General features: G+C 55.6%; 3 protein-coding genes across 3 annotated transcripts; all 3 read left to right on the forward strand.

The window, feature by feature from the left end:
* Positions 1-558: 558 nt before the first annotated feature.
* On the forward strand, positions 559-4,417 carry sdad1 (SDA1 domain containing 1). Its single transcript, XM_068753290.1, has 22 exons — positions 559-667; positions 732-836; positions 911-1,009; positions 1,082-1,192; positions 1,369-1,440; positions 1,506-1,606; positions 1,692-1,749; positions 1,825-1,899; positions 1,988-2,089; positions 2,176-2,245; positions 2,328-2,431; positions 2,503-2,560; positions 2,628-2,686; positions 2,756-2,832; positions 2,911-3,008; positions 3,082-3,158; positions 3,257-3,380; positions 3,449-3,540; positions 3,620-3,810; positions 3,898-3,982; positions 4,063-4,224; positions 4,316-4,417. The coding sequence occupies exons 1-22, from the start codon at positions 578-580 to the stop codon at positions 4,358-4,360; spliced, it is 2,055 nt and encodes a 684-aa protein (XP_068609391.1). The 5' UTR covers positions 559-577; the 3' UTR covers positions 4,361-4,417.
* Positions 4,418-7,385: 2,968 nt separating this feature from the next.
* On the forward strand, positions 7,386-10,488 carry klhl8 (kelch-like family member 8). The gene is made up of 11 exons (XM_068752984.1): positions 7,386-7,586; positions 7,654-7,715; positions 8,107-8,272; positions 8,333-8,653; positions 8,946-9,132; positions 9,200-9,343; positions 9,427-9,538; positions 9,617-9,785; positions 9,852-10,011; positions 10,085-10,286; positions 10,365-10,488. The coding sequence occupies exons 1-11, from the start codon at positions 7,389-7,391 to the stop codon at positions 10,486-10,488; spliced, it is 1,845 nt and encodes a 614-aa protein (XP_068609085.1). The 5' UTR covers positions 7,386-7,388.
* A 4,189-nt stretch (positions 10,489-14,677) lies between these two features.
* LOC137908686 (uncharacterized) lies at positions 14,678-27,134 on the forward strand. Its single transcript, XM_068753106.1, has 50 exons — positions 14,678-14,738; positions 15,370-15,515; positions 15,589-15,701; positions 15,779-15,915; positions 16,834-17,057; positions 17,134-17,240; positions 17,318-17,439; positions 17,525-17,660; positions 17,854-17,936; positions 18,026-18,145; positions 18,220-18,321; positions 18,406-18,564; positions 18,711-18,793; positions 18,882-19,026; positions 19,106-19,147; positions 19,219-19,386; positions 19,625-19,744; positions 19,840-19,950; positions 20,014-20,046; positions 20,116-20,253; positions 20,329-20,475; positions 20,555-20,689; positions 20,760-20,917; positions 20,989-21,133; positions 21,207-21,261; positions 21,327-21,393; positions 21,472-21,605; positions 21,685-21,728; positions 21,796-21,969; positions 22,059-22,213; positions 22,289-22,402; positions 22,467-22,582; positions 22,705-22,856; positions 22,919-23,124; positions 23,188-23,365; positions 23,433-23,657; positions 23,728-23,897; positions 23,983-24,053; positions 24,141-24,241; positions 24,330-24,449; positions 24,520-24,657; positions 24,725-24,879; positions 25,099-25,198; positions 25,275-25,507; positions 25,583-25,766; positions 25,834-26,082; positions 26,163-26,345; positions 26,431-26,476; positions 26,723-26,861; positions 26,931-27,134. The coding sequence occupies exons 1-50, from the start codon at positions 14,678-14,680 to the stop codon at positions 26,973-26,975; spliced, it is 6,489 nt and encodes a 2,162-aa protein (XP_068609207.1). The 3' UTR covers positions 26,976-27,134.

Raw genomic sequence — 27,134 nt, forward strand, 5'->3', positions numbered from 1 at the left:
ACCTGGCGGCTTGTCCGGGGTGTGCCCCGCCTCTCGCCCGTCGGCTGCTGGGCTAGGCTCCATCACGACCCGGTAATGGACAAAGCCGTTGGGAAGATGAATGAATGAATGTTCTGGGTTTCATTGAATCGAACCTATTAACTGAAACTTGAATTCTTGTTTTTACCGTTGACTGCCGGATTGGCGGCCGCAGAACGGATCACTGGAGATTACAAAGGAATAGATTTTATAGATCACTTAATAAATTATTTATTACAGCAGTCAAATGGATGCAAAATAGTGAAACAGTTCGTGTTCGTAATTCCTACATTATGACGCAAGCGTAGAACAAAAATACTTGTTAGAAAATGTCCTTATTTAACTTCCTTTTTGAAAAGCTAACATGGGTTAAAGTTAAATGAACGTGTACGTGCACAGAAAAAACAAGCGCGTCCCCTTTAACCAAACAGGAAGTGAGGACATCCCGGCGGACGTGACGTTGTAATGGTAGCGTACATGTTGGCCACGCTTTCCCTTTAAAATATGCTGTTATCCGTTTTGTTTTTTCTTTAACAAACTTTATAAATCCGTTTTAAACATGTCCGGAAGACACAACAACAAATTACCGAATAATTTGCCGCAACTTCAGAATCTCATTAAAAGAGATCCGCAGTCCTACGTGGAGGAGGTGAGCTTGTTAGCCCGCGATGCTAGCCCGCTGGGCGTGCCGTTAACCCGTTTGTTTGTGGCAGTTCCTGCAGCAGTACCGACACTACCAGTCCAATGTGCAGATCTTTAAACTGCAGCCCGACAAGCCGAACCGGGAGTTGTCGGACCTGGTCATGTTTCTCGCTCAGGTATCGGACCTCGTGTTTGTCTGACGTGCGGCGGAGCACCTGGGCAGGTGTTGCTAGTTCTTCTTGTCTTTCAGGTGGGGCACTGCTACCTGCAGCACCTGTCCACCTTTCCGCGGGAGCTGTCAGCGTTGCTGCTGAGTTTCCACTCGGTGTTACAGCCAGACCTCAGGCTGGTGAGGCCTCTGCTTCTCATCCTTCACGCTTACTGTTACCTGCCGTCCTACACTAAGGTGGATTTGTGTCAGACTTTCTGCAGAGCCCTGATCCTCCTGAGGAACAAAGACCTGATCGACCCCTCCGGCCTCCTGGAGCTGTTCTTTGAGCTGCTGCGATGTCGCGATAAACTCCTCAGGAAGGTCGGCGCTCCGGTTCTCCGCCGCCAGCGGCAGGAGGCGCCGGGATCGTTTCAGTTCCCGTCAAATGATGCTTTGAACTATTTCAGCTGATTGTGTGTCGTCATTTCTTCTCCTTTTTTAAGGAGGGGTGAGCTTTCTTGCTTTCCTGTTTGTGATCGTAGGCTGTTCTTCCACAGACGTTGTACACACACATCGTAGCAGATATCAAGAACATCAATGCTAAGCACAAAAACAACAAGATCAACACAGTAAGTACACAAACGTGTGTTTGTGCGGTCGGCTGCTGTCCTGCTGAGTGTGCTGCGTGTTTCAGACGCTGCAGAGCTTCATGTACACCATGCTGAGGGACAGCAACCCCACAGCAGCGAAGCTCTCTCTGGACGTCATGGTGGAGCTTTACACCAGGAACATATGGTGCGTTTTCTTGGCCTTCACTTTACGCTTTAGAGAATCTCTTCCACTGCGCTAACCTGCAAACCTTTTTTTGTTGGTGCCACAGGAACGATAGCAAAACGGTTAATGTCATTACGACGGCGTGCTTCTCCAAGGTGACCAAGGTAAGCGTCTTCACGATGAAGAGCAAACCTCCAGCGGCCTCGTGTTCCTCCTCACCGCCTCGCCTCCCGTTTCAGATCCTCGTCGCAGGTCTTAAATTCTTTTTGGGCAAAGATGAGGATGAGAAAAATGAGAGTGATTCAGACTCTGATGTGAGTACCCGGTCGCCTCGGCGACGATCCTCGTTTATAATGTTCCGTTGAGACTATTCAGGCTTCCTGCGCTGTCTCTGCGCTTCAGGCAGAAGGACCGTCGGTCCGGGATCTGAAGGTGCGATTCTCCACCGGAAAGAAAACGACAAAAAACAAGAAGAAGCTGGAAAAGGCCATGAAAGTGCTCAAGGTAGCTCTGGAGGAAGGGCTGCACGGGCGCGGCTCCTTTTCTTTCATCTGTTCACAGGAATTGATTTTGTCGTTTTGACCGAACAGAAGCATAAAAAGAAAGGGAAAGCAGAAGTCTTCAATTTCTCTGCGATCCACCTTATTCACGACCCTCAGGGTGAGCTCGCCCGTTTCCTCGAGCGCTCACAGCGAGTCATGTGATCTGTGCTTCAAATCCCCGAATATTTATTTTTGTTCAGATTTCTCAGAGAAGCTTTTGAAGCAGCTGGAAGGTTCTAAAGAGCGCTTTGAGGTGAAGATCATGATGATGGAGCTCATATCCAGACTGGTCGGGATCCATGAGGTGAGACGAAGACCCGCCGGGACGCGCGTTGGTGGTTCTGTAGAGCAGCTTAACCTCCTCTTTCCTCTCAGCTGTTCCTCTTCAACTTCTACCCCTTCGTCCAGAGGTTCCTTCAGCCCCACCAAAGAGGTGAAAGAACCCTAACCCTGACCCCCCCGTTGACGAGGCGTTTTAACCTTTCACCTTTCTCTTCTAGAGGTGACAAAGATTCTCCTGTGTGCTGCTCAGGCGTCCCACCAGCTGGTCCCACCCGAGGTACGTTTAGATCTGCATGTCGGCCGACGTGGAGACGAAGGCGTCTCACGCTGCTTTACCTTCACGCAGATCATCGAGTCCGTGATCTCGACCATCGCCAACAACTTTGTGACGGACAGAAACTCCGGCGAGGTCATGACCGTGGGGTAACGATAGCCGCTAATCCGCTGGCTCCAGTGGTTGCTGCTGCATTATGGGATGTTTGACCTTTGTGTGTGCTCCAGCATCAACGCCATCAAGGAAGTGACGGCCCGCTGTCCACTGGCCATCAATGAAGACTTGCTGCAGGACCTGGCCCAGTACAAAACCCACAAGGACAAGAGTGAGTGAAGACGAGCGGGACGAAGGTGGTCGTGTAGTTCAGGCCTCAATCCTCCCGTTTCTTCCGTCCTCAGACGTGATGATGTCAGCCAGGGGGTTGATCCAGCTGTTCAGGAATCTGAATCCACAGATGCTGCACAAGAAGGACCGGGTGGGCGAACGGCAGATCCGTTCTTCGTGTATTACCGAGAGGAGTCGGTGAGAAACGAAATGCACGAACTCTAGTAATCAATCCTGCCGTGGCCCCAGGGGAGGCCCACGGAGGCGTCGACAGAGGCCAGGGTCAAAGGTTACGGCGAGCTGGAGGCGAAGGACTACATCCCCGGGGCTGAAGTCCTGGATGTGGAGCACAAAGGAGGAGAGGACGATGAAGGTGAGGCCTGACTTCAGCTGCTTGGGAGATTCTAGTTTTCCAAACGGGCTAAGCGTCCCCTTTTTCAGACGGCTGGGAGAGCGCCAGCATTAGTGACGATGACGAAGATGGGGAGTGGGTGGACGTTCACCATTCATCTGATGAAGACGCGGGAGAAGCGGTGAGGCCGAGGTTGTGAGGCGATGACGTGACCGGGGGGGGGGTGACTCCGTACGGTAACGGTGACGATGACGATGCAGGCGGAGAAGCTCCAGGGAATCCCCGCCGAGGAGAGGAAGGCCAAAGCGGCGGCGGTCAGCGGCAGCCGGCTCCTGACTCAAGACGACTTCAAGAAGATCCGTCTGGTCCAGATGGCCAAGGAGGTGAACGCCGCACCTGGGAAGGGCCAGAAGAGGAAGACTGTGGACAGCGATGATGAAGGCCACAGCAGGTTCGTGATCTTTGACCCCGAGTGTTGCATCGTTACAATCTCCTCTGAGTTTATCTCCATGGACCTTCATGAGCTTCGTGCTTTCAGAGGGGAGCTGCTGACTTTACGGAACATTGAGAAACTGCACAAGAAGCCAAAAGCAGACAAGGAATCGCGCCTAGCAACAGCAATGGTAATCGATCGGTCATCAATCCGCCTGTTGATCGACTCCCACAGAACCTTTCTAGCTCTAAAATGCATGTCGCTGTCCAGGCGGGACGGAGCGACCGGAAGGACTTTGTCAGGAAGCGGACCAAGCTGAACCCGCACGCCAGCACCAGCAACAAGGAGAAGAGGAGGACGAAGAACTTCATGATGATGAGGCAGAGCCGGTCCGTCAGGACGAAGGGCAAACGCTCCTTCAGGGACAAACAGGTGACCCAGAAGAGCCGCTGCGCTGGACGCCGGACACGCCCGCTATTTCTGCACGCACGTTTGGATCAGCTGTTCTGCTCTTGTCTTCCAGCTCGCTCTGCGTGACTCCCTGCTGAAGAAGAGGAAGCAGAAATGAAGGGCATGGATCTAATAATTACTACTATTATGAAATAAAGCATCTCTGGTAATCCTGCTTGTGTGTCGGCTGATGAAAGGTTGCCGTTGGTTACAGTCAGAATAAGTACGACGACGTTCAAAGTAAATAAAACGCTATTAAAAGATACCCAAATATTCAGAGAACAGTGTCTGGAGAGCATCCGGGACGGCTAAAGTATAAAACATAGAATCTGGATCTTAGACGGGAACTGGCACCGAGCCGGTGGGACTCGAGCACAATGTGGAGACGTTAATGTGTACTTTCAGTGTAGTTATACATCAGTTATAATTACAGTATAACGTTTCCAAACTTTGCACATTGGCCCGGTTTAGTGCCTCATCTAGAATCTTTATGAGAGGCATCGAGTTCCAGCCCTTAAAGCCAGTTTAAATTCGATCACCGGAATTCATCAAAGTTAAAATGGATCCAGGTGTGCGTAAAATCCTGACGCTTCAAAAGCGCTGATAAACGGATGAAACGAGAAACGTCATTACATTTTATTTATATTTTAAATTATTTTAGGCGCTCTTCCGGTGATGATTTAAAACTACAAATCCCGTCACGCAGCTGTAATAAGCGTGCTAAGCTAACCACAAACCTTTCGCCCAATGAAACAATTGTTGCTGCGACATGAGGTATGTAAATTAACGCTTTTGTTGACTTTAGTGAACAATAAGTTAATTATTTACGGTAATATCTGCAGTTCTGCGTTTTGTATTTCCGGTCAAGTCGACGTTAAATCATTTCCGTCCCCGTAACACCGAACATTTGCTCCCTGCTTGCTAGGTTAGCGGACAAGCTAACGGCTAGCATCAATGTCGGGCTGGTGTTGTTCTTCCTGCTGTTCGCGACTGAGTCTTTTTTATTTCTTCTTGTTCCAGGAGATAAAAGTAGTTTGTAGATAAACGGTATAAATGCGATGCTAAAGTGCGCTAATGCTAAGCAGCTAGCCAAACCCCCGTGTTCGCTAGCGGAGGCTGCTTGTGTTTGAATGAGCTTTTATTTATATTCCATATTTTCTTTTGATCTTTTTGGTGACAGCGCGTCACACAAACGCAGGAGCCCGCAGATAGAGTCTTGTGGGTGGATGATCTCTTTCGCATTGAGCCGCCAGCTGTTTTTATAATCATGTTGTAATGGGTTCGATCATATCTGAAGCATTAGCGGCGTCTACATTTCCTGTGACTCGACTGATCATTAACATGTTTGTTGTTGTAAATAACCCGTATTACCGGGATAACCGCGCTGGGGCTGCGGGGGTCGGGTCTGCCTCGGGGCCCCTGCAGCCCCAGAGGTAGCGGGGGTCGGGTCTGGCTCGGGGCCCCTGCAGCCCCAGAGGTAGCGGGGGTCGGGTCTGCCTCGGGGCCCCTGCAGCCCCAGAGGTAGCGGGGGGTCGGGTCTGGCTCGGGGCCCCTGCAGCCCCAGAGGTAGCGGGGGGTCGGGTCTGGCTCGGGGCCCCTGCAGCCCCAGAGGTAGCGGGGGTCGGGTCTGCCTCGGGGCCCCTGCAGCCCCAGAGGTAGCAGGGGTCGGGTCTGCCTCGGGGCCCCTGCAGCCCCAGAGGTAGCGGGGGTCGGGTCTGCCTCGGGGCCCCTGCAGCCCCAGAGGTAGCGGGGGTCGGGTCTGGCTCGGGGCCCCTGCAGCCCCAGAGGTAGCGGGGGTCGGGTCTGCCTCGGGGCCCCTGCAGCCCCAGAGGTAGCGGGGGTCGGGTCTGGCTCGGGGCCCCTGCAGCCCCAGAGGTAGCGGGGGTCGGGTCTGCCTCGGGGCCCCTGCAGCCCCAGAGGTAGCAGGGGTCGGGTCTGCCTCGGGGCCCCTGACGGGACAAGCCCAAAGAAGGAGGAGACGCGTGTGTGTGTTTTAGTCTCCACCGCTCTCGTTAAATCATTGACTGTCTCGCTTCTCGTGAATAATGTCGGTGGATGGTTTGACCCGTCTCTGAAACAGAAGGACGCTGCGGCTGAAGCGGCCGTGTGGAGGAAGCCTTTGCGTTTCAGAAGGACGCTGCGGCTGAAGCGGCCGTGTGGAGGAAGCCTTTGCGTTTCAGAAGGACGCTGCGGCTGAAGCGGCCGTGTGGAGGAAGCCTTTGCGTTTCAGAAGGACGCTGCGGCTGAAGCGCCGTGTGGAGGAAGCCTTTGCGTTTCAGAAGGACACCGCGGCTGAAGCGGCCGTGTGGAGGAAGCCTTTGCGTTTCAGAAGGACGCCGCGGCTGAAGCGGCCGTGTGGAGGAAGCCTTTGCGTTTCAGAAGGACGCTGCGGCTGAAGCGGCCGTGTGGAGGAAGCCTTTGCGTTTCAGAAGGACGCTGCGGCTGAAGCGGCCGTGTGGAGGAAGCCTTCGCTTCGCTTTGTGAGGATGTTTCTGCCCGTGGAGCTGAGAGGACTCGTGATGAGGGACGATGCTTTCGAGGGGACAGAGCATCCTCTGTGATGTGAAGCGTTCGGGTTCTCTGATCAATCGGCCGAGGGCGTCGTCTGAGTCAGGAGTAGGTAGGAATCTCTGCTTTTCTTTGCCCTGACCGTTGTCTTGCAGGATGGCTTGTTTTTAGTCTGTTCTGAATGTGTTAAAGGGAAGTGATGCTAAAAGGCAGATGTAGAATTTGAATGTGGTTCAGGTTAGAGATTCTATTTGACTGGAACTGATCAGCAGTGAAAATGTCTGTTCTGTTATTTATGCACATTTACAGGCTAACAATGTTTTGTTTTATCAAATCAGATTTATTCTTTTAATGGATTCATATTTATAAATCAGAAAACATTTTGTTTTTACACATTTAAAACTCTTTTAAAACGTTAATCAGCCGAGTGTCTGTGACGAAGATATTCCGGTTCCTCCGATGAGAACAAGTTAAAGTCGGAAATCCTGGAGCGTCTTTGAATGAATGGAATGCTTTGCTGCAGCGTTTCGGGGGATAATGTGATAATGTGATAATGACTGCACCTATAGCTCCTCCTCCTTTCTGTCAGACGGTTTACAGGTGTTGCCTCTTGCAGGCGTGGTTTCCTGTCGCCAGCCATGGCGCCGGGCGACGTGGTGCCGGACCAGGTGAAGCAGCCGAAGACGAAGGAGAAGCGAGCTGGGAGCCGCGCCTCCAAAGCCGAGTGCGAGGCCGACGGCTCGTTCGTCTTTGAGGCTCACGAGGCCTGGAAGGACTTCCACAACTCCCTCAGGCACTTCTACGAAGTGGGGGAGCTCTGTGACGTCACGCTGAAGGTAGCGCCCCGCCCACAATCATCCGGCGTGGCGCTGTAACTCGATTGTGGCGTGTTTGTCTCGGCAGGTCGGCGGCAGGTTGATTCCGTGCCACAAGCTGGTGCTGGCCTGTGTGATCCCGTACTTCAGGTGTGTTCCTACTTCACATCCAGGGTCGTTCTGAAACCGGGCGGTAACCGAGCCCCACGCCGCTGCATCCACGGCGTTCTGTTCCACGCCGCTGTGTTCCACGCCGCTGCATCCACGGCGTTCTGTTCCACGCCGCTGTGTTCCACGCCGCTGCATCCACGGCGTTCTGTTCCACGCCGCTGTGTTCCACGCCGCTCTGTTCCACGGCGTTCTGTTCCACGCCGCTCTGTTCCACGCCGTTCTGTTCCACGCCGCTGCATCCACGCCGCTGCGTTCCACGCCGCTGTGTTCCACGGCGTTCTGTTCCACGCCGCTCTGTTCCACGGCGTTCTGTTCCACGCCGCTCTGTTCCACGGCGTTCTGTTCCACGCCGCTGCTGCGTGTCTTTCAGGGCCATGTTCCTGTCTGAGATGTCTGAGGCGAAGCAGGTACTGATCGAGATCAAGGACTTTGATGGCGATGCAATTCAGGACCTGGTCCATTTCGCTTACTCCTCCAAGCTCACTTTGACCGTGGACAATGTCCAGCCGCTGCTCTACGCTGCCTGCATCCTTCAGGTGAGGACGCCCCGGCGCGGTTCTGTCCTTGTCTCATGTCCGGCTCTCTGCGCCCGTTAGGTGGAGCTGGTGGCGAGGGCCTGCTGCGAGTACATGAAGGCCCACTTCCACCCCACCAACTGCCTGGCGGTTCGGACCTTTGCCGAGAGCCACAATCGCGTGGACCTGATGGACATGGCGGACCGCTACGCCTGCGAACACTTCACCGAGGTGGTGGAGTGTGAGGACTTCACCTGCGTGTCTCCTCAGCACCTGCGCACCTTGCTGTCCTCCGGCGAGCTGAACATCCACTCTGAGACGCAGGTTTACGACGCAGCGGTGAAGTGGCTGAGGGCCAACCCACCGCACCACGAGGCCTGGCTGGACCAGATCCTGTCTCAGGTCAGAGGCCTGAAGGTTCCGCTGCACAACAGCGTGTGAAGCTACGGCGCGGATCGCAGCTCCGTAGCCGCAGCTCCGTAGCCGCAGCTCCGTAGCCGCAGCTCCGTAGCCGCAGCTCCGTAGCCGCCGCTCCGTAGCCGCAGCTCCGTAGCCGCCGCTCCGTAGCCGCCGCTCCGTAGCCGCAGCTCCGTAGCGCCGTAGCCGCAGCTCCGTAGCCGCAGCTCCGTAGCCGCAGCTCCATGGCCGCAGCTCCGTAACCGCAGCTCCGTAACCGCTTTTACAACCACAACAGGTGCGCCTCCCTCTCCTTCCTGTCGAGGTCCTGACCGGAACGGTGGCGAAGGACGAGATGATTAAAGGTAGCTTGAGCTGCCGTGACCTGATGGATGAAGCCAGGAACTTCCACCTGCAGCTCAGCAACAAGGCGGTGCAGGACTTTGAGTACTCGGTCCGCACCGTGCCGAGGAAACACACGGCAGGTGGGCCGGCTCTTCACCGCAGAATCAGCTCGCAGCTACAGCCCCGACAGTCCCGTCTCCTCCTCAGGTGTGCTGTTCTGCGTGGGAGGCCGGGGGGGCTCAGGTGATCCGTTTCGTAGCATCGAGTGCTACTCCATCACTAAGAACAGCTGGTTCTTCGGCCCCGAGATGAACAGCAGACGGCGCCACGTGGGCGTGATATCTGTGGCAGGTAGGCGGTGCCGCGTGCGCAGGTCGTTAGCTAACGTTAGCTCCCTGCAGCCAGGTGGCCCAACCTGTCTGTGGCTTCCTCAGGGAAGGTGTACGCCGTCGGGGGCCATGATGGTAATGAACATCTGGGCAACATGGAGATGTTCGACCCCCTCACCAACAAGTGGATGATGAAGGCCTCCATGAACACCAAGAGGTAAACGGTTCTGCTCCAGGAGACTGGGCGGGGCGGGGGCGGGGCTTCTGGCTCCCTCCCTAAACGTTTGTTTCTCAGGAGGGGCATAGCGCTGGCGGCTCTCGGCGGTCCGATCTACGCCATCGGAGGTCTGGACGACAACTCCTGCTTCAACGACGTGGAGCGCTACGACATCGAAAGCGACTGCTGGAGCGCCGTGGCGCCGATGAACACCCCCAGGGGAGGCGTGGGGTCCGTGTCTTTGGGGGTAAGACGGCAAAGGAAGGTCCGTAACGACCGCTCGGGACTGAAAGGGTGAATCCTTCCGCCTCAGAGTTTCGTCTACGCCGTGGGGGGCAACGACGGCGTGGCGTCGCTGTCCAGCGTGGAGCGCTTTAACCCCCACCTGAACAAGTGGGCGGAGGTCAGCGAGATGGGGCAGCGACGGGCCGGTAATGGCGTCAGCAAGCTCAACGGCTGCCTCTACGTCGTGGGTAAGAAACGCGACGCCGATCGCTGCAGGCCGATCGCCCTGATGCTAACGGCCGTCTCCCGTCCGTCCCGAAGGCGGCTTCGATGACAACTCCCCCCTGAGCTCCGTGGAGCGCTTCGACCCGCGCAGGCTCCGCTGGGACTACGTGGCCGAGCTGACCACCCCTCGTGGGGGGGTCGGCGTTGCGACTGTGATGGGGAGGGTGTTTGCGGTCGGGGGTCACAACGGAAACATCTACCTGAACACGGTGGAGGCCTTCGAGCCTCGGATGAACCGGTGAGTCGAAGCCACGCCCTCCCCGCTCGCTTCCGGTCGCTCACGCTTCCTGTCGTCTTCTTCTCTCGTCCCGCTCAGATGGGAGCTGGTCGGTTCGGTGTCTCACTGCCGTGCCGGAGCCGGAGTCGCCGTGTGTTCCTCACACGTCAGCCAGATCAGGGACGTGGGCCAGGGCTCCAGCAACGTGGCCAGCTGCATGTGAGCGCCGGGCCCCGGGCCGGGGGCCACCGGGCCAGGGCTCCAGCAACGTGGCCAGCTGCATGTGAGCGCCGGGCCCCGGGCCGGGGGCCACCGGGCCAGGGCTCCAGCAACGTGGCCAGCTGCATGTGAGCGCCGGGCCCCGGGACGCCGCCCCCCCCGACCATGAACAGGTGCTTTTGCCAGCGTCTCTCCTGCTCCCGGCTGCAGGCGGCGCTGTAGGAACATTAGGGGCGTGTCCTGCTGCTTTGATTTGCGGTCATTGATCGTTCATTTGTTCTGTTTTCTTCTGTTCGTTTGGATTTAGTATCAGCTGAGCTTTTTATTTAAGCCGAGCGTCGTCAGACTGACGGCTCAGTTTGCTGCTGAAGTGCTCGCTTGGCGTGCACGTTAAGGACGGGATGGGCGTGCACGTTAGGAACGGGACGGGCGTGCACGTTAAGAACGGGGCGGGCGTGCACGTCGATCCTGCTGCCGGTGTGTCCGGAACGTTCCCGCATCCTGATGCAGATGAGCGACTCGTCGTCTTTGAGGTTTTTGCTTTTATCTTGTTTGAACAATCGGTTTGAGGCTGTTTGGCGATCGGGGGGGGGGGGGGGGGGGTGGCCGGTTCCAAACAGAGGTGCGTCATCCTGAGAACCCTGAGCTGAGGCCCGATCAGAGCAATACGACGCACCTGTCCAGGTTTCCCCGTTTCTTATTGTACAGACATTTTTCAATTTGACAATCCTGCAAATCTGGATTTGTGTTTGACGATAGCTGGCCTGTCAGAAACCCGAATCCGATGGCGACATATTTTAATATATGGATGTTTTGTATCAGGTGTATCTTTGCTACTGGCCCCTCCCACATTAATCCATGGCTGGGCACTATTTTCCTAGAATAGATGTGAAGTCTTGGGATATTTTTCATGTGATAATCGTTGAACTCTTGTATTTTTGCTCAAAGAAAAGTGTAAGAATTGTCTTTTTCAGAGAGTTTAAAACTAATCTCATTCAGGTTATACTAGATTTACACTCCTTTTCCACTTGTGTCCGGCTGGTATTGATATATTAATACTGGTGTCTGTTATACGATCAATAATCCAGATATTAAGCCCATTTTAAGCTCTGTTGTATTTTGTGTTCTTAGTTTTCAGCTCTTTTTCTTTTTGTGACATGGTCTTGGTATGAATTGTAATAAAGTTAAAGTGTTAACCTGCGTTCTTTCAATCTTTTTATTTTAGAAATGTTCCGGTGAGGCGGTTAAACGGTGACCGTTGGGTAGCGTTCCGGTGAGGCGTTAAACGGTGACCGTTGAGTAGCGTTCCGGTGAGGCGGTTAAACGGTGACCGTTGGGTAGCGTTCCGGTGAGGCGTTAAATGGTGACCGTTGGGTAGCGTTCCGGTGAGGCGGTTAAACGGTGACCGTTGGGTAGCGTTCCGGTGAGGCGGTTAAACGGTGACCGTTGGGTAGCGTTCCGGTGAGGCGTTAAACGGTGACCGTTGGGTAGCGTTCCGGTGAGGCGGTTAAACGGTGACCGTTGGGTAGCGTTCCGGTGAGGCGTTAAACGGTGACCGTTGGGTAGCGTTCCGGTGAGGCGGTTAAACGGTGACCGTTGGGTAGCGTTCCGGTGAGGCGTTAAACGGTGACCGTTGGGTAGCGTTCCGGTGAGGCGTTAAACGGTGACCGTTGGGTAGCGTTCCGGTGAGGCGTTAAACGGTGACCGTTGGGTAGCGTTCCGGTGAGGCGTTAAACGGTGACCGTTGGGTAGCGTTCCGGTGAGGCGTTAAACGGTGACCGTTGGGTAGCGTTCCGGTGAGGCGTTAAACGGTGACCGTTGGGTAGCGTTCCGGTGAGGCGTTAAACGGTGACCGTTGGGTAGCGTTCCGGTGAGGCGGTTAAACGGTGACCGTTGGGTAGCGTTCCGGTGAGGCGTTAAACGGTGACCGTTGGGTAGCGTTCCGGTGAGGCGGTTAAACGGTGACCGTTGGGTAGCGTTCCGGTGAGGCGTTAAACGGTGACCGTTGGGTAGCGTTCCGGTGAGGCGTTAAACGGTGACCGTTGGGTAGCGTTCCGGTGAGGCGTTTAAACGGTGACCGTTGGGTAGCGTTCCGGTGAGGCGTTAAACGGTGACCGTTGGGTAGCGTTCCGGTGAGGCGTTAAACGGTGACCGTTGGGTAGCGTTCCGGTGAGGCGTTAAACGGTGACCGTTGGGTAGCGTTCCGGTGAGGCGTTAAACGGTGACCGTTGGGTAGCGTTCCGGTGAGGCGTTAAACGGTGACCGTTGGGTAGCGTTCCGGTGAGGCGGTTAAACGGTGACCGTTGGGTAGCGTTCCGGTGAGGCGGTTAAACGGTGACCGTTGGGTAGCGTTCCGGTGAGGCGGTTAAACGGTGACCGTTGGGTAGCGTTCCGGTGAGGCGTTAAACGGTGACCGTTGGGTAGCGTTCCGGTGAGGCGTTAAACGGTGACCGTTGGGTAGCGTTCCGGTGAGGCGTTAAACGGTGACCGTTGGGTAGCGTTCCGGTGAGGTGTTAAACGGTGACCGTTGGGTAGCGTTCCGGTGAGGCGGTTAAACGGTGACCGTTGGGTAGCGTTCCGGTGAGGCGGTTAAACGGTGACCGTTGGGTAGCGTTCCGGTGAGGCGGTTAAACGGTGACCGTTGGGTAGCGTTCCGGTGAGGCGGTTAAACGGTGACCGTTGGGTAGCGTTCCGGTGAGGCGTTAAACGGTGACCGTTGGGTAGCGTTCCGGTGAGGCGTTAAACGGTGACCGTTGGGTAGCGTTCCGGTGAGGCGGTTAAACGGTGACCGTTGGGTAGCGTTCCGGTGAGGCGGTTAAACGGTGACCGTTGGGTAGCGTTCCGGTGAGGCGGTTAAACGGTGACCGTTGGGTAGCGTTCCGGTGAGGCGTTAAACGGTGACCGTTGGGTAGCGTTCCGGTGAGGCGTTAAACGGTGACCGTTGGGTAGCGTTCCGGTGAGGCGTTAAACGGTGACCGTTGGGTAGCGTTCCGGTGAGGCGGTTAAACGGTGACCGTTGGGTAGCGTTCCGGTGAGGCGTTAAACGGTGACCGTTGGGTAGCGTTCCGGTGAGGCGGTTAAACGGTGACCGTTGGGTAGCGTTCCGGTTAGGCGTTAAACGGTGACCGTTGGGTAGCGTTCCGGTGAGGCGGTTAAACGGTGACCGTTGGGTAGCGTTCCGGTGAGGCGGTTAAACGGTGACCGTTGGGTAGCGTTCCGGTGAGGCGGTTAAACGGTGACCGTTGGGTAGCGTTCCGGTGAGGCGTTAAACGGTGACCGTTGGGTAGCGTTCCGGTGAGGCGTTAAACGGTGACCGTTGGGTAGCGTTCCGGTGAGGCGTTAAACGGTGACCGTTGGGTAGCGTTCCGGTGAGGTGTTAAACGGTGACCGTTGGGTAGCGTTCCGGTGAGGCGGTTAAACGGTGACCGTTGGGTAGCGTTCCGGTGAGGCGTTAAACGGTGACCGTTGGGTAGCGTTCCGGTGAGGCGGTTAAACGGTGACCGTTGAGGCTGCACTTTAAACTTTACTGACGGCTGACATGTGCTTGTTATAAACGGCCTTCTGGACTTTGTGGTTTCACACAATGATTAGTTTATTCCTGTCATTTAAGTTCCTTTAAAGCGCAATTAAAGCGCCGGGAGAAACAAACACCAACGGTAGGGTTAAGGGTTGGGTTAAGTTCAGGGTTAAGGGTTAGGTGTAGGTTTAAATGTACTCTTAAGGGTTAAGTTCAGGGTTAAGGGTCGAGTTAAGGGGTCAGACGGCCTTTTCCTTGGTGCCTCTGTTTACGTGACACACGAGCAGCTTCTAGTTTCTTTGATGTCGTTTGAATCAGACTCGGGTTTGATCCCATGTCGTCACCGAGACACGGCAGTGCATCCTTTAACATCCTGATAAGAGTACATTTAAATGTAGTACAATTTGAGTAAACTATTAATCATTAACTTGGTGATATGATTTGATTTGATTTAATAACATCTTTGCTCTTAGTCATCTGGATTTTATTCTGTGACGAAGGTGGCGCTGTGCCGCGGGAAGCGAGAGAGGAGGGTTTGTCCTCTGAGTTTTACTGCTGCAGGTCTTTGGACTCCGGACGCGTCCTCAAAAGAGACGACTTTAAGAGAGGATGCTCAGAGGGTTGAGGACATCCCAACTCAGAGGACAACGGCGTCCTGACTGAAGACGGGAACGACATGGACGGAAGACACGGAAAGCTTCTGCAGCTGCTGAGCACGGCGGCTCTTCTCGTTGGTGGTGAGTCCCCCCCTGATAAATGATCGCTTCACTCGAACCGCAACCCGCCGATTTCTACAGCAACCAGTTACGGCTTTATAACGACAAATAAAAAGTGTGCCAAACAACGTTTTGTTTGTTTTATCATCTAAATTTGAGCAAATCTTTGTTACAGAACTTCTCGGTTGTTTTAAATATATTTCATATTGTGAAATATTCTTCGTTGGTCGATTCAGCCTTTCAGGAGTAAAACTAAAAACAGCCAGGTTCTGTTTGCCGTTTGTTGACCTTTTGAGTTCCGCCTCATGCCGAGGTGGGATCGGGATCGGGATCGGGATTCATCTCAGCTTCCTGCCGGTGGTCATTCCCCATGAAGCCATTCCAGATGTGAGGAAGGTGTGATCCTGTGGTCGTTAAAGTGAAACATTACCTCGTGGTCATGAGGCTTTATGGCCGCCGGACATCTCGGGGTCCACCTTCTCGTAAACGTCCGCGTGAGGCATGGAATGTGATGAGCAGGGAGAATAAATCCAGTTATTCCTTCAGTTAATGACAAAGCTCAGGATCAATATATTGGTTCTGATCAGGTAGAGGAAACGTCATCAGATGCTGTTGCCCGGGTTACCGCGTCGTCATCCTGTTGTGTTGGCAGCCCGGGGCCAGTGTCCGCAGGGCTGGAGGGAGAACGACGGGAGCTGCTACTTCTTCTCCGTCGACACCAAGTCGTGGACGGAGGCCAACGCCTTCTGTCTGGAGCAGGACAGCGACCTGATGAGCATCCGGGACGTCCACGAGAGGGTGAGGACCCCGGGGACACCTGGACCCGCTGCCTCGGCGCGCCCTGGGCTCACGTGTTTGCTGGTGTTTCCAGCTGTGGGTGAGAACCCAGATCAGCACAGAGATCTACTGGATCGGGCTGAACGACCGGGTCGCAGAGGACGTCTGGGAGTGGACCGACGGGACTCCCTATCTGGAATACATTGCGTACGTAGTGCTTCAGTTCCACCTGCCTGAAGGTGTCATGGGTGCATTCGGATGATTAACCCCCCCTCCTGCTGTAGATACTGGGCGCCAGGTCAGCCGGATAACTGGGGGGAGGGCGGGGAAGACTGCGGCCAGGTGGTCGGCTATAACGACGGGAAATGGAACGATGACAACTGCAGTGCCAGAAGGAAATATATCTGCAAGCAGATCAACCGTAAGCCCTTTCATGTTGCTTCCAGCAAGCGTGACATCACAGCCAGGTGCGTGCAGGTAGATGCAGGTACATACAGGTACATACAGGTACATACAGGTACGTAAAGGTACATACAGGTACATACAGGTACGTAAAGGTACATACAGGTAAATACAGGTACGTAAAGGTACATACAGGTGCATACAGGTAAATACAGGTACGTAAAGGTACATACAGGTGCATACAGGTAAATACAGGTAAATACAGGTACGTAAAGGTACATAAAGGTAAATACAGGTACGTAAAGGTACATAAAGGTAAATACAGGTACGTAAAGGTACATACAGGTGCATACAGGTAAATACAGGTACGTAAAGGTACATACAGGTGCATACAGGTAAATACAGGTAAATACAGGTACGTAAAGGTACATACAGGTACATACAGGTACGTAAAGGTACATAGGTAAATACAGGTACGTAAAGGTACATACAGGTGCATACAGGTAAATACAGGTACGTAAAGGTACATACAGGCACGTAAAGGTACGTAAAGGTAAATACAGCTAAATACAGGTACGTAAAGGTACATACAGGTACATACAGGTAAATACAGGTACGTAAAGGTACATACAGGTACATACAGGTAAATACAGGTACGTAAAGGTACATACAGGTAAATACAGGTACGTAAAGGTACATACAGGTGCATGCAGGTACGTAAAGGTACGTAAAGGTACATACAGGTACATACAGGTAAATACAGGTACGTAAAGGTACATACAGGTACATACAGGTAAATACAGGTACGTAAAGGTATGTGCAGGTAAATACAGGTACATACAGGTGCATGCAGGTAAATACAGGTACGTAAAGGTATGTGCAGGTACGTGCAGGTACCTCGCTGACTATCTCAAACACACGTCCTGTCTTCCTGCAGCTGATCCGGCCCCACGCTGTGATTCGGCCAATGGCTGGAGACAGTACGGCTCCAGCTGCTACAAGCTGAAAGCCGACACCACGAAGAGCTGGTCTGCAGCGAGACACGACTGCGTGGAGGACGGAGCGGACCTGGTGTCCATCGTCTCGGCGGCGGAGGAGCAGTACGTCACAGGGATACTGGACTCGTCCCACTTTGACCTCTGGATCGGCCTCTCCACGCTGGTGAGAGGAGGCGTAGGCGGAGCTTCCAGCGCCGGGCGGGAGTCCTTCATATCAAGATGAGTTTCTGTTTCTCCAGAAATGCACCAAGGCTTCCTGTCAGGTCCAAGCAGGCAGCGCTCAGCTCAGCTGGTCCGACGCCAGCGACCTGGCCTACGTGAACTGGGCTGCTGGTGAACCCGCCGTGTAAGACGTCCCGTCGTCCTCCCACGTGCACGTCCCCGTGCTTTTTGTCCAGATCTCAACACATGCTTTCCTGACAGCGGCGACGCTCAGGTGGGCTCGTGTTCTGCCATCATCAAAGACGAAACGGATGAATTTGGGAAATGGAAGATCCACGTGTGCAGATACGAGCGTCCCTACGTGTGCAAACGGCCGCTCAACAGTAAGCTAGGAGCTTCTTGAAATGCACAGAGAGTAGATGTGAGAGGACGCTTCGTTGGGCGTGACCTCCTCTAAACCCCGCCCAGCTATCTGTCCCGCCGGCTGGCTGAGCTTCGCTGGAAGCTGTTACTGGTTGGTCAGTAACACCAATTTGCTGACCAGCTGGTATGAGGCCGCCACCATGTGCTCCGACTGGGGGACCAACCTGCTGATCATAGACAGGTAGGACAGAATACAATGCTGCTGCTGCTGGTGGTGGTGGCTGATGACCCTGGCAAACCTGATGAAGGTTGGCATTGATGTGGAAGGTGAGAGGATGATTGGCTGAGCTTCCTCCACACCTCTGTTCAGAGATACCATCCGGTCTGCTGTTGCTAACCGCTAACCGCTAATCCTCGACCTTCCCTGTTTGCAGTCCTGAAGAACAGTACTTCATCAACGGGAAGCTTCCGGACTTTCACCACGTGGACATTCCTGACATCTGGATTGGTTTATCAGGTTCAACACGCTGCACATTTAACCCTTTCTGTGACATTAAATAAGTCCACGGCGTGAAGATGTTTGGTTGTTCGTCTTCTGGTCACCAGATAAGGACCAGGATGGGGAGTTCAGGTGGGTGGATAAATCTGAGGTAACATTTTCCAACTATGGTTCTGGTTCGCCCAGAAACACGCCGAACATGGTGGACTGTGGTCAGATCTTCACAGGTAGCTGACCCTTTTGTATCTCTACACCTGAGCTGGCGCAGCGCAACATCCACTGAGTTCATGTCCCTTTCCAGGAAACTACGACGGCAAGTGGGAAACGACCAACTGCTTCAAGACACGGGGTTACATTTGTGAGATGAAAGGAGGCCAGAACCCCAAACCGACTTCACCTCCAGGTTGGTGCCTCTCCATATCTGACGCTGCGTTTGGTACCAACGTAGTTACTGTATAATTACCGCGTACTCTGTGTACTCCACCAGATTCCCACTGTGACGCTGGCTATTTGCTGTATGGAGACTTCTGCTATCACTTTGAGACCGAGTCCGTAAAGGACTGGCACGGTGCCGAGGCTCACTGTGTCAGCGCCCAGGGTCACCTGGCCAGCTTCCACTCGGCAGCAGAATTAAGCTTCCTCACAGGTGAACAGCCGGGAGAGCGCTCGCAATGACGGTTGTGTTATTACACAATGTCAGGATTGGTGATTGTTTTATTACACAACGGGGCATTGTGTAATAACCCTTGACGGTTGTGCTATTACACTACGGGATGACCTTTTTATCTCCAGGTCACATGGCGTACCAAGCCTGGGTGGGACTGAACGACATCGATGAGGAAAACGCGTTCGTGTACACCGATGGAACTGCTGCAGTAATGAACTCTGACCCTTGCTGATGTCTGATCGACATGATTCGACTGAAGCTGATATCAAAGCGTCTGTTTCTGTCTCGCGTCTCAGGATTTCCTCCCGTGGGCGCCAAATCAGCCCGACAACTGGCAGGACAACGAGGACTGCGTCCTCATCAGAGGGGCGGGGCACTACGAAGCCGGGAAGCTCAACGATGATTTCTGCACGGCCACGAAAGCGTTTGTGTGCAAAAAAGGTTTGACGCACACATTTCTTCTTGATACTTGCTGCATCCTTTGTTCTACACTCACTCGTCTCGTCTCGTCCCCCTGCAGCCAAGGGACAAGGACCTCCTCCGCATCCGACCCGTGAACCAGGTTGTCTTGGGACGATGTGAGCTGCTGCTGTTTACCTGGACAGGTGTATTAAACAAACGCCTTTGTTGCAGGGTGGAATGACAAATGTGGCTTCTGGACAGCTGACCCGTTTAATGACTTCTGCTACCTGTTTAACTACCTGTCGATGAGGAGGTGGTACGACGCCCGAGCCGACTGCGTCAACCAGGGAGGAGACCTGCTCAGCATCACCGAGCCCTTCGAGCAGGCTTTCATACAAGGTGCAGCGGCTTCACTCTCATTTACGGTAAAGCAAAACAAAGCTGTAATATATGAGAGAGAGAGAGAGAGAGCAGACAAAAACAAAACGTAACACACAGGCTGCTGGACACGGTGCTGACTAAAGAGCTAGGCATGCTAATGCTAGCTATGGATCAGTGTTGGGGGACGCAGGTCCGGGTTCTGCAGCAGCACGGACACAAGGACCTGCAGACAGACATGCTTCAACCTTTGTCTCAGGTATTATTCAGCAGGCTGCCACAGGCGTCTCTCTCTGGATGGGGGGGCACGACTCCATCACCGAGGGTGGCTGGGAGTGGACGGACGCGTCTCCCTTCAGATACGTCCACTGGAATTCAGGTTCATTTAAAATGTCCCGCATGGCTCCTCGGTGACTCTGTTCTGAAACGACTCCTGCGCCCCCGCCGCGCCCCCTGACCCCGTGCTACTTACAGGTAACCCAGACGACTACTATGGTGAAGACTGCCTCAGCATCCTGATCAACACGGGCTACTGGAACGACGACAACTGTGAATTCAACAGAGGCTACGTCTGCAAGCGGAGAGGTGGGCGCGGCCCTTCACTTGTTGTTGTTGACATGCAAACAACGCTGACGCCTCCTCTTTCAGGAAACACGCCGAAGCCCCCCCCACCTCACGACGGTAATGAAGGCTGACGGAAGGACTCCCCTCCGGCTGTGCACGGATTCTGAGCCGCTTGTCCCGCTGCAGGTTTCATGACGGCCATCGTGTGCCAGAACTCCGCCGCCGTCCTTCACTGTCCGGGGGAAAGCGTGATCAACGTCCAATCGGCGTTCTACGGCCGGAAGAGCAACGACATCTGTCTCCACCTGGACGGATCAGGAGGAGGTGCCGCATCGCGACCGTAAAGAGCACCGAATGTTCCTGATCCGCGCCTCATGCACCGATAACCCCGTCCTGCAGGGAGCTGCACGGTGGACGGAGTCTTCCCACGCTACAGGAAGTCATGCGACAACCATCCCTACTGCTTCCTGTATGCCCACACGGACGTGGACCCCTGTCCCGCGGTTGCCAAATACCTTGAGGTGGTCTACAGCTGTGAGCAGAAAGGTGGGCGCCGCCCTTCCGTGCGGCGTTCCGGCCTTCCGGCGCAGCTGACGGCTTTGTCTGGCGCTCCGGCTTCTTGCAGTGTGTCTGCACGGCCTGGGGGTCGAGAGCGGGAACGTCACGGACGCCCAGCTCGCCGCTTCCTCCTCCAGCGGTCCGTTTAGCCCCGACAAAGCCCGCCTGAACGGAGACTCCTGCTGGATGCCCTCGGGAAGCCGTAAGCACCGGCGGGAACGGGAGCGATCCAAAGGTAAGGCGGTGCTAATCCCACACCTGTGTTTCCACAGCAACCTCAAGCTGGATCCAGGTAAACCTGGGCCAACCCAGGAAAGTGACCGGGATAGTAATCCAGGGTTGTCCTCAAAACGACCACTGGGTCACCAAATTCAAGATGCAGCACAGTGTGGATGCAGCGGCGTGGACCGACTACACGGCAGACGGGCCGGTGAGTCCGAGGCGGCGTTCCCAGCGGCTCCTGAAAGCAGAGAACTCACCTGGGACGTCCCGGACTTCTAGTTTCTTCCAGGCTCAACAGACAGAAGCACGCCGGACACGCAGCTGCTGGGCACGCCTGTGTCGGCGCAGTACATCCGCATCGTCCCGCTGGAGGTCAGCGGGCAGGCGGGCCTCCGCTTCGATGTTTTAGGATGCTCGCCGGACTGTAAGACTCCGCCCACGTCCCGTTGATGGTGTGCTCGAGCGTGCGTCACTAATGAAACTCTGTGGGTGAACAGACGCGGTCACGTGTGAACACAAACCCGGCTTCGACGCCACCCTGGATAAGATGACGTGAGTGGAAGCCAGTATTGATCTGATCGGTTCTGGATCCGGGCTTGACTCGGTGCGTCCTTCAGGGTTCACTGTCCAGCACGCTGCGCCGACGCCTACTACGCCGTGTACGGCACCGGGAGCTACCGCGGGGTGAGCCCTCCTACGCCTCTACTTGCACCCCGAGGGGGCGTGTTTTGAGCGGCTCCTGCGCTCTTCCTCGTCCGACAGGACTCCAGCACCTGCGCTGCAGCTATTCATGCCGGCGTGGTGCTGAATGAAGTGGGAGGAGACTGCACCATGGTGAAAACCGATGGGCTGGACTTCTACCCGGGGTCCACCAGGAATGGCATCACCTCCCGACAGTAAGCAGCCGCAGTCAGCAGCCCGTTTCACTGAAACGGAACGCCAGAGGCCGTTTCACCCACCTGAACGTTTCTGCAGGTATGCTGCAAGCTACGAAGTCTCTTATGCCTTTGCAGACGGAGGTGAGTCTCGCTTTGAATGAACCAGTCTTTACCTGCGGTAGTCACTGACCCCGCCTCCCTCTGACAGAGCTCAGGTGTCCTGGCTATGACTGGCACGGGTTTGGAGAGTCGTGCTACAAACCCTTTGACGACAGGAAGACGTGGCATGGCGCCCAGGCTACCTGCAGGAGCGTGGGCGCCGAACTCGTATCCATCCTGTCGATGGCGGAGCAGAGCTGGCTGGAGAGCTACCTGTACACAGGTAGAGATCGAGAACGTGGAAACATCTGGATGAATCGTCTGCAGGTGAGCTGAATGGAGGTCTTTGATGCTGTTTGTGGACCTTCACAGCTACCGTCAACGTGTGGACCGGCCTCAGCGACCTGGCCCTGTCTGGGTTCTTCGTCTGGTCTGATGAACACGAGGTGACCTTCACTCATTGGTCTCCAGGTCAACCCAACAACCACGAAGGATTCGACGAAGACTGTGTCGAACTTTTCTTCGATGTGAGAACGATGGACGATCCAAGATGGCCGCGTTGTGTCCGTTGTCGTGATGCTGACTCATTTCATCTGCTCCAGAGCGGCCGATGGAACGATAAGAGCTGTAAGGAGCTCAATACCTTCATATGTAAACAGCCCAAAGCGCACTACCTGCTGCCCTCTCCGGGACCCACTGTGTACGGATGCCCTCAGGTAGGAGGACCCCGCCCAAGCACTCTGAGAACCTGCGTCGACTAACCGCTGCCCTGTGTCCCAGGGGTGGAGTGCGTTCGCCTACTCCTGCTACTGGATGGAGGAGACCCCCAGGAGCTGGGCGGGGGCTCAGGAATTCTGCGAAGGCAAGGAAGGTGCCTTGTTGCACATCGGAGACATGTGAGTTGGACAATGAACGTCAGTCCTGGTCTCGTGTGTCTGCTAACACAGGGAGAGCGGGCCTGACACGCAGCCCTGCGGAACACCCTTGACATTGACTTGTTTGCCGTGTTTCGTTGCAGTTATGAGCAGTCCCATTTTACAGTCGAGCTGTCAGGCAGAACTGGATATTGGTGGATCGGCCTGCGTGCTCAAGGACAAGGCGGAGGGGTGGACTACCAATGGGTCAATGGCGCCGCTCTCACCTTCACTCACTGGGACAGAGACCAGCCAGGTAAGGAGCTAAGCAGCCACCCAGGTGTGAGCCACGCTGGATCATGTCCTTGTTGTCTCCAGATAGCGGGGATGGGACGTGCGTGGCGATGACATCAGGAGTGATTGGCGGCTTCTGGGACGACAAGCAGTGCTTAGATCAATATGCCTTCGTCTGTGAGAAAGCCAGGCCTGACATCACCCCGCCGACCACAGCACCGACTCCCCCTTTACCAGAGGGCTGTTCCGAGGGCTGGACCGCCCTGCCTCACCACAGATACTGCTACAAGGTAAGGGGGCGGGGCATCACACAGCAAACAGTCCGTGCTGACGTACGGCCTGGCTCGTTCCAGCTGTTCCACGACGTGGACTGGTCCATGAAGAAGAGCTGGGGAGGAGCACATGCCGACTGTGTTTCAAGAAGAGCTGATCTGGTCAGCATCCACAGTCAGGAGGAGGAGAACTTCCTGTCCCTGTACACCAAAGACTCCAACAAGTGGATCGGACTAAAGCACAGCCCCACAGAGGGAGGTGAGAGGAACGGGAGCCGCGCCTTCAGAGTGCCAACGTCTCCCGGCCTCATTGTTCCTTCACGTAGGCTATTCCTGGAGCGACGGCTCGCCGCTCTCCCACACCAACTGGGGTCCCGGGGAGCCCAACGACCACGACGGCCGCGAGGAGTGTGTGGAGCTGGTGACCGACGCCAACGGAACCCGGTCCTGGTGGAACGACTGCCACTGTGATGTTCACCAGGACTGGGTCTGCATGATTGCTAAAGGACAGGAGCCAGTCTTCCCCCCAATGACCCCACCCCCTGTCCCAGGTAACCCGCCCCACCTGTCCCACCTGCATGATGTCATGGTTTGGTTTGGTCTAAGTCATCCCACCCTCAGCTCACGACTGCGGCCCCAACCCCGGCTGGAGGAAGAACGCCGGGATCTGCTACTACCACAACGACACCGACGTGGTCGACTTCCACACGGCGCTGGAGCGCTGCTGGGGGGAGAAGGCCAGTCTGGTGTCCATCCTCACCGGGGAGGAGCACGCGTACGTCAGCAGCATGGTGCGCCCCCCCCACCCCCCCGCTCGCCGCTCACACGCCGGAACATTCTGCGTTATCTTGCAGCAACTTGTGTTTTCTCTTCCAGGTGGGGACCGGTGAGCTTGCTGAGGCGTGGATTGGATTGACGAGGGTCGGCATCACAGGTGGACAGTACAGGTACGACGCGTCCCGAATCTGAACAGAGGCGGTGCACGAGGAATCTAGTAGCGCTCACAGCAGGGGGGCTCTATTATACCTGCACAGGTGGGTAGACTCCTCCCCCGTGACCTACACTCACTGGGGTCCAGGTGAACCCAACAACTACAACGGGGAGGAAATGTGTGTTCACATGCAGAGGCTCCGAGGTATTTGACCCCCCCCCCCCACCCCCACCGTTTGATGCATTTATTGGTTCCCTGGTCGATTTGTCGAGTTGGACTCGTCCTTGTTCAGGTAACTGGAACGACGTCAACTGTGGTTGGGCTTCAGCCGGTTACGTCTGCAAGAAGTTCCCCGGAGACATCGTCACCCCTCCCCCACCCACTCAGCCGTGGGAGGGGAACTGCCCCACAGGTAAGACCCGGTGGTAAGGTCACGTCACCTGTGATCGTCCTTAACACCCATTTACCTTCCTTCCCCCCAGGTTGGCTGCGTTTCAAAGATAAATGCTTCATGTTCAAAGGAAAGAAAGACGACATCAAAGCCAACTGGTCTTCGGCTCGCAGCTGGTGCAAAGGTCAGCTCGGAGAGCTGGCGGTTATCGACGACCAATACGAGAACGGTGAGCCACAGCTGTCCGTTCTGGCTCCGGGTCCAGGGCACAGCTCCTTATGTCCCCCCCCCCCCAGACTTCGTGTCCAGCTACCTGCGGGACCTGGAGCTCCCCACATGGATCGGCCTGTCAGACCTCATAACAGAGAATCAGTACGGCTGGAGCGACGGGGTCAGCGCCGTCAAGTACACGAACTGGAACGATAAGGAGCCCAACAACGCCGGGGGGGTGGTGAGGATACCCTGCAGATGTACACGATACTCACATACACGCAGTACTACGAGCAGGTACCACACCTACCTTCAGCTCTGATGCGTTCCCCGCAGCTGACCTCTGACCCAAGCGACTGAAGCAAAGCCAGATCAGAACATGGCCCCCTATGAGCCGGTAGTTGATGCCCCTGATGCCCCATCCAGCCTTCTCCTGCTGTCCTTTGGTTGTCCCTCACAGGAACACTGTGTGGCGATGACTCACAGCTACCTGCGGAGCGGCAGGTGGAACGACGACGCCTGTCACAAGGATCACAGCTTCGTCTGCTACATGAAGAAATGTCAGTCAGCGAGCGCAGCAAACGGCCGAAGCGTCGTTCAGGCCTGTAAACGTTCCTCCATCTGCGTCTTCCTCAGCGAGCAGCATCGACCCCCCGCCCCCGACCACCAACCCCATCCCCGGCTACGTCTCCTGGTACTCCAACTTCTACCGGCTGGTGACGGAGCCAAAGAGCTGGGACGCCGCTCAGACGTTCTGCGAGGTGGAAGGAGGCAACCTGGCCAGCATCGACATGAGCTACGACCAGGCCTTCGTCGCCGGCGTGGTGCTGCAGGGCGGGGACGACGCTTGGATCGGACTCAGGCGCCAGGTGCGTTCCAGAGGGTCGATGGTGTAACGGAGACATCGGGGAACACGCCAACAGCTGTCGATCATCTCGCACCAGGACGAAGGCGTCTACGCGTGGACGGACGGCTGGCCGGTGTTCTTCACCCAGTGGGGGCCAGGAGAGCCCAGCACCAATCAGGACGGGGGCTGCGTGAGTATGCACGGCGCCCCGGCCTTCCACGGGACCTGGAACGACACCAGGTGCGACCTGGCGAAGCCCTTCATCTGCAAGATCTCCTCAGGTATGGGAACACGGACACTGAACTGAAGCCCCCTCTCCAAGCTGGGACTAACCCTACCCCCCCTCAGAGGAGCCCCCTCCCACCCCGGCCCCCGGTGACGGGAAGTGCCTGCCCTTCTGGGCGCCCTACGGGAGCTACTGCTACTCGGTGTACGACGGTCAGCAGGGATACTCCTGGCCAGACTCCCGGCTCTACTGCCAGTCGAGGGGGGCGGAGCTGGCGTCCGTCCACAGCAGGGCGGAGGTGAACTTCATCCGGAACATGAACTACACCAAATACCACAACATCTGGATCGGCCTCACGCGGGACAACCACCGTGAGTGCCCTCCGTCCCCGTCCTTTGGGTCCACCTGGACGGGGCACCAACGCTGTGTTTGATGTCCTTTGATGTCCTAGTGGGCTGGGCCTGGACCGACGGCTCGCCCGTGGGCTTCGTCTTTTGGGCCCCCGGGGAGCCGAATCAGTCCTTGCATCCCGGGGACGTGGCCTACGAGAACTGCGTGGAGATGTACGAAGACGGACGCTGGAACGACAACAACTGCCTGCAGAAGAGAGGCTTCGTGTGCCGCCACCGCCAGTGTACGTATTTACGCCCCCCCCCCCCCGTTTATCGGACGGCGTTCCGGCAGCAGCAGAATTTAACAGCCTCTCTCGATTCTCTCAGACTACACAACGGACAACGAGAGCAACCCGATTATCCCCACGGACCCGATTACCCCCACGCCAACGACCACCGCGGCTACAAACAGCACCACGGCCCCCCCAGGTAAGTGTGACGTGTCACAGAGCCCGGTGATTGGCACGACATCGGGGTTAGACATTCTCGGTCCCCAGAAGATGAATCCTGATTTTTCTGATTTTTTCATATGCCTTGTATGTGAGCCCCCCCCCCGAGAGTAGCTTAGCGGTTAGCTCCACGCATGGCTTCGATCGGCTTGTTTCCGTGTCTCAGGTGTCCCCGGGGGGGTGATCGCGGCCGCCGTCGTGGCCGCCGTCGTGGGGGTCGTGCTGATCTTGGGCTTGCTGTATTACGTGTTCAGCGTGCGGGGGTACAAGCTGAGCCTGCCCGTGAGGAGGACGGGCGCCGTGGACATGGTGAGTTATTGATTAGCCGGACGTCCTTTGTAAAGGTGTGGAGACTGATTTGTGATTCTCGTGTCGCAGCCCGCGTTCACAAACCCAAACTTCCCCGGAGAGTCAGACACATAAAGCGTCCGCCAACATCTGTGCAGGAACATCTGTGCAGGAACATCTGTGCAGGAGCCCTGGAGGGTTTACTCAAGGATCAGCAGTAGCTTCATCTGGACTATTGTAAATACTGTAATAGTGAGTCAAAGCTGTTAATCAATCAACGGTCAGAGTGAAATA

Source organism: Brachionichthys hirsutus, chromosome 19 (assembly GCF_040956055.1).
Source record: "Brachionichthys hirsutus isolate HB-005 chromosome 19, CSIRO-AGI_Bhir_v1, whole genome shotgun sequence".
Taxonomy (NCBI): domain Eukaryota; kingdom Metazoa; phylum Chordata; class Actinopteri; order Lophiiformes; family Brachionichthyidae; genus Brachionichthys; species Brachionichthys hirsutus.

Bases quoted from the DNA above. Each gene is read 5' to 3' on its own strand.
- sdad1 (XM_068753290.1), top strand. From the start codon at position 578: ATGTCCGGAAGACACAACAACAAATTACCGAATAATTTGCCGCAACTT. The intron at 1,750-1,824 runs GTAAGCGTCTTC...CTCCCGTTTCAG, and splicing joins GCTTCTCCAAGGTGACCAAG to ATCCTCGTCGCAGGTCTTAA. The intron at 2,432-2,502 runs GTGAGACGAAGA...CTTTCCTCTCAG, and splicing joins GACTGGTCGGGATCCATGAG to CTGTTCCTCTTCAACTTCTA.
- klhl8 (XM_068752984.1), top strand. From the start codon at position 7,389: ATGGCGCCGGGCGACGTGGTGCCGGACCAGGTGAAGCAGCCGAAGACG. The intron at 8,654-8,945 runs GTCAGAGGCCTG...CAACCACAACAG, and splicing joins TGGACCAGATCCTGTCTCAG to GTGCGCCTCCCTCTCCTTCC. The intron at 10,287-10,364 runs GTGAGTCGAAGC...CGTCCCGCTCAG, and splicing joins TTCGAGCCTCGGATGAACCG to ATGGGAGCTGGTCGGTTCGG.
- LOC137908686 (XM_068753106.1), top strand. From the start codon at position 14,678: ATGGACGGAAGACACGGAAAGCTTCTGCAGCTGCTGAGCACGGCGGCT. The intron at 17,937-18,025 runs GTTCAACACGCT...TCTGGTCACCAG, and splicing joins CATCTGGATTGGTTTATCAG to ATAAGGACCAGGATGGGGAG. The intron at 20,047-20,115 runs GTAATGAAGGCT...GTCCCGCTGCAG, and splicing joins GCCCCCCCCACCTCACGACG to GTTTCATGACGGCCATCGTG.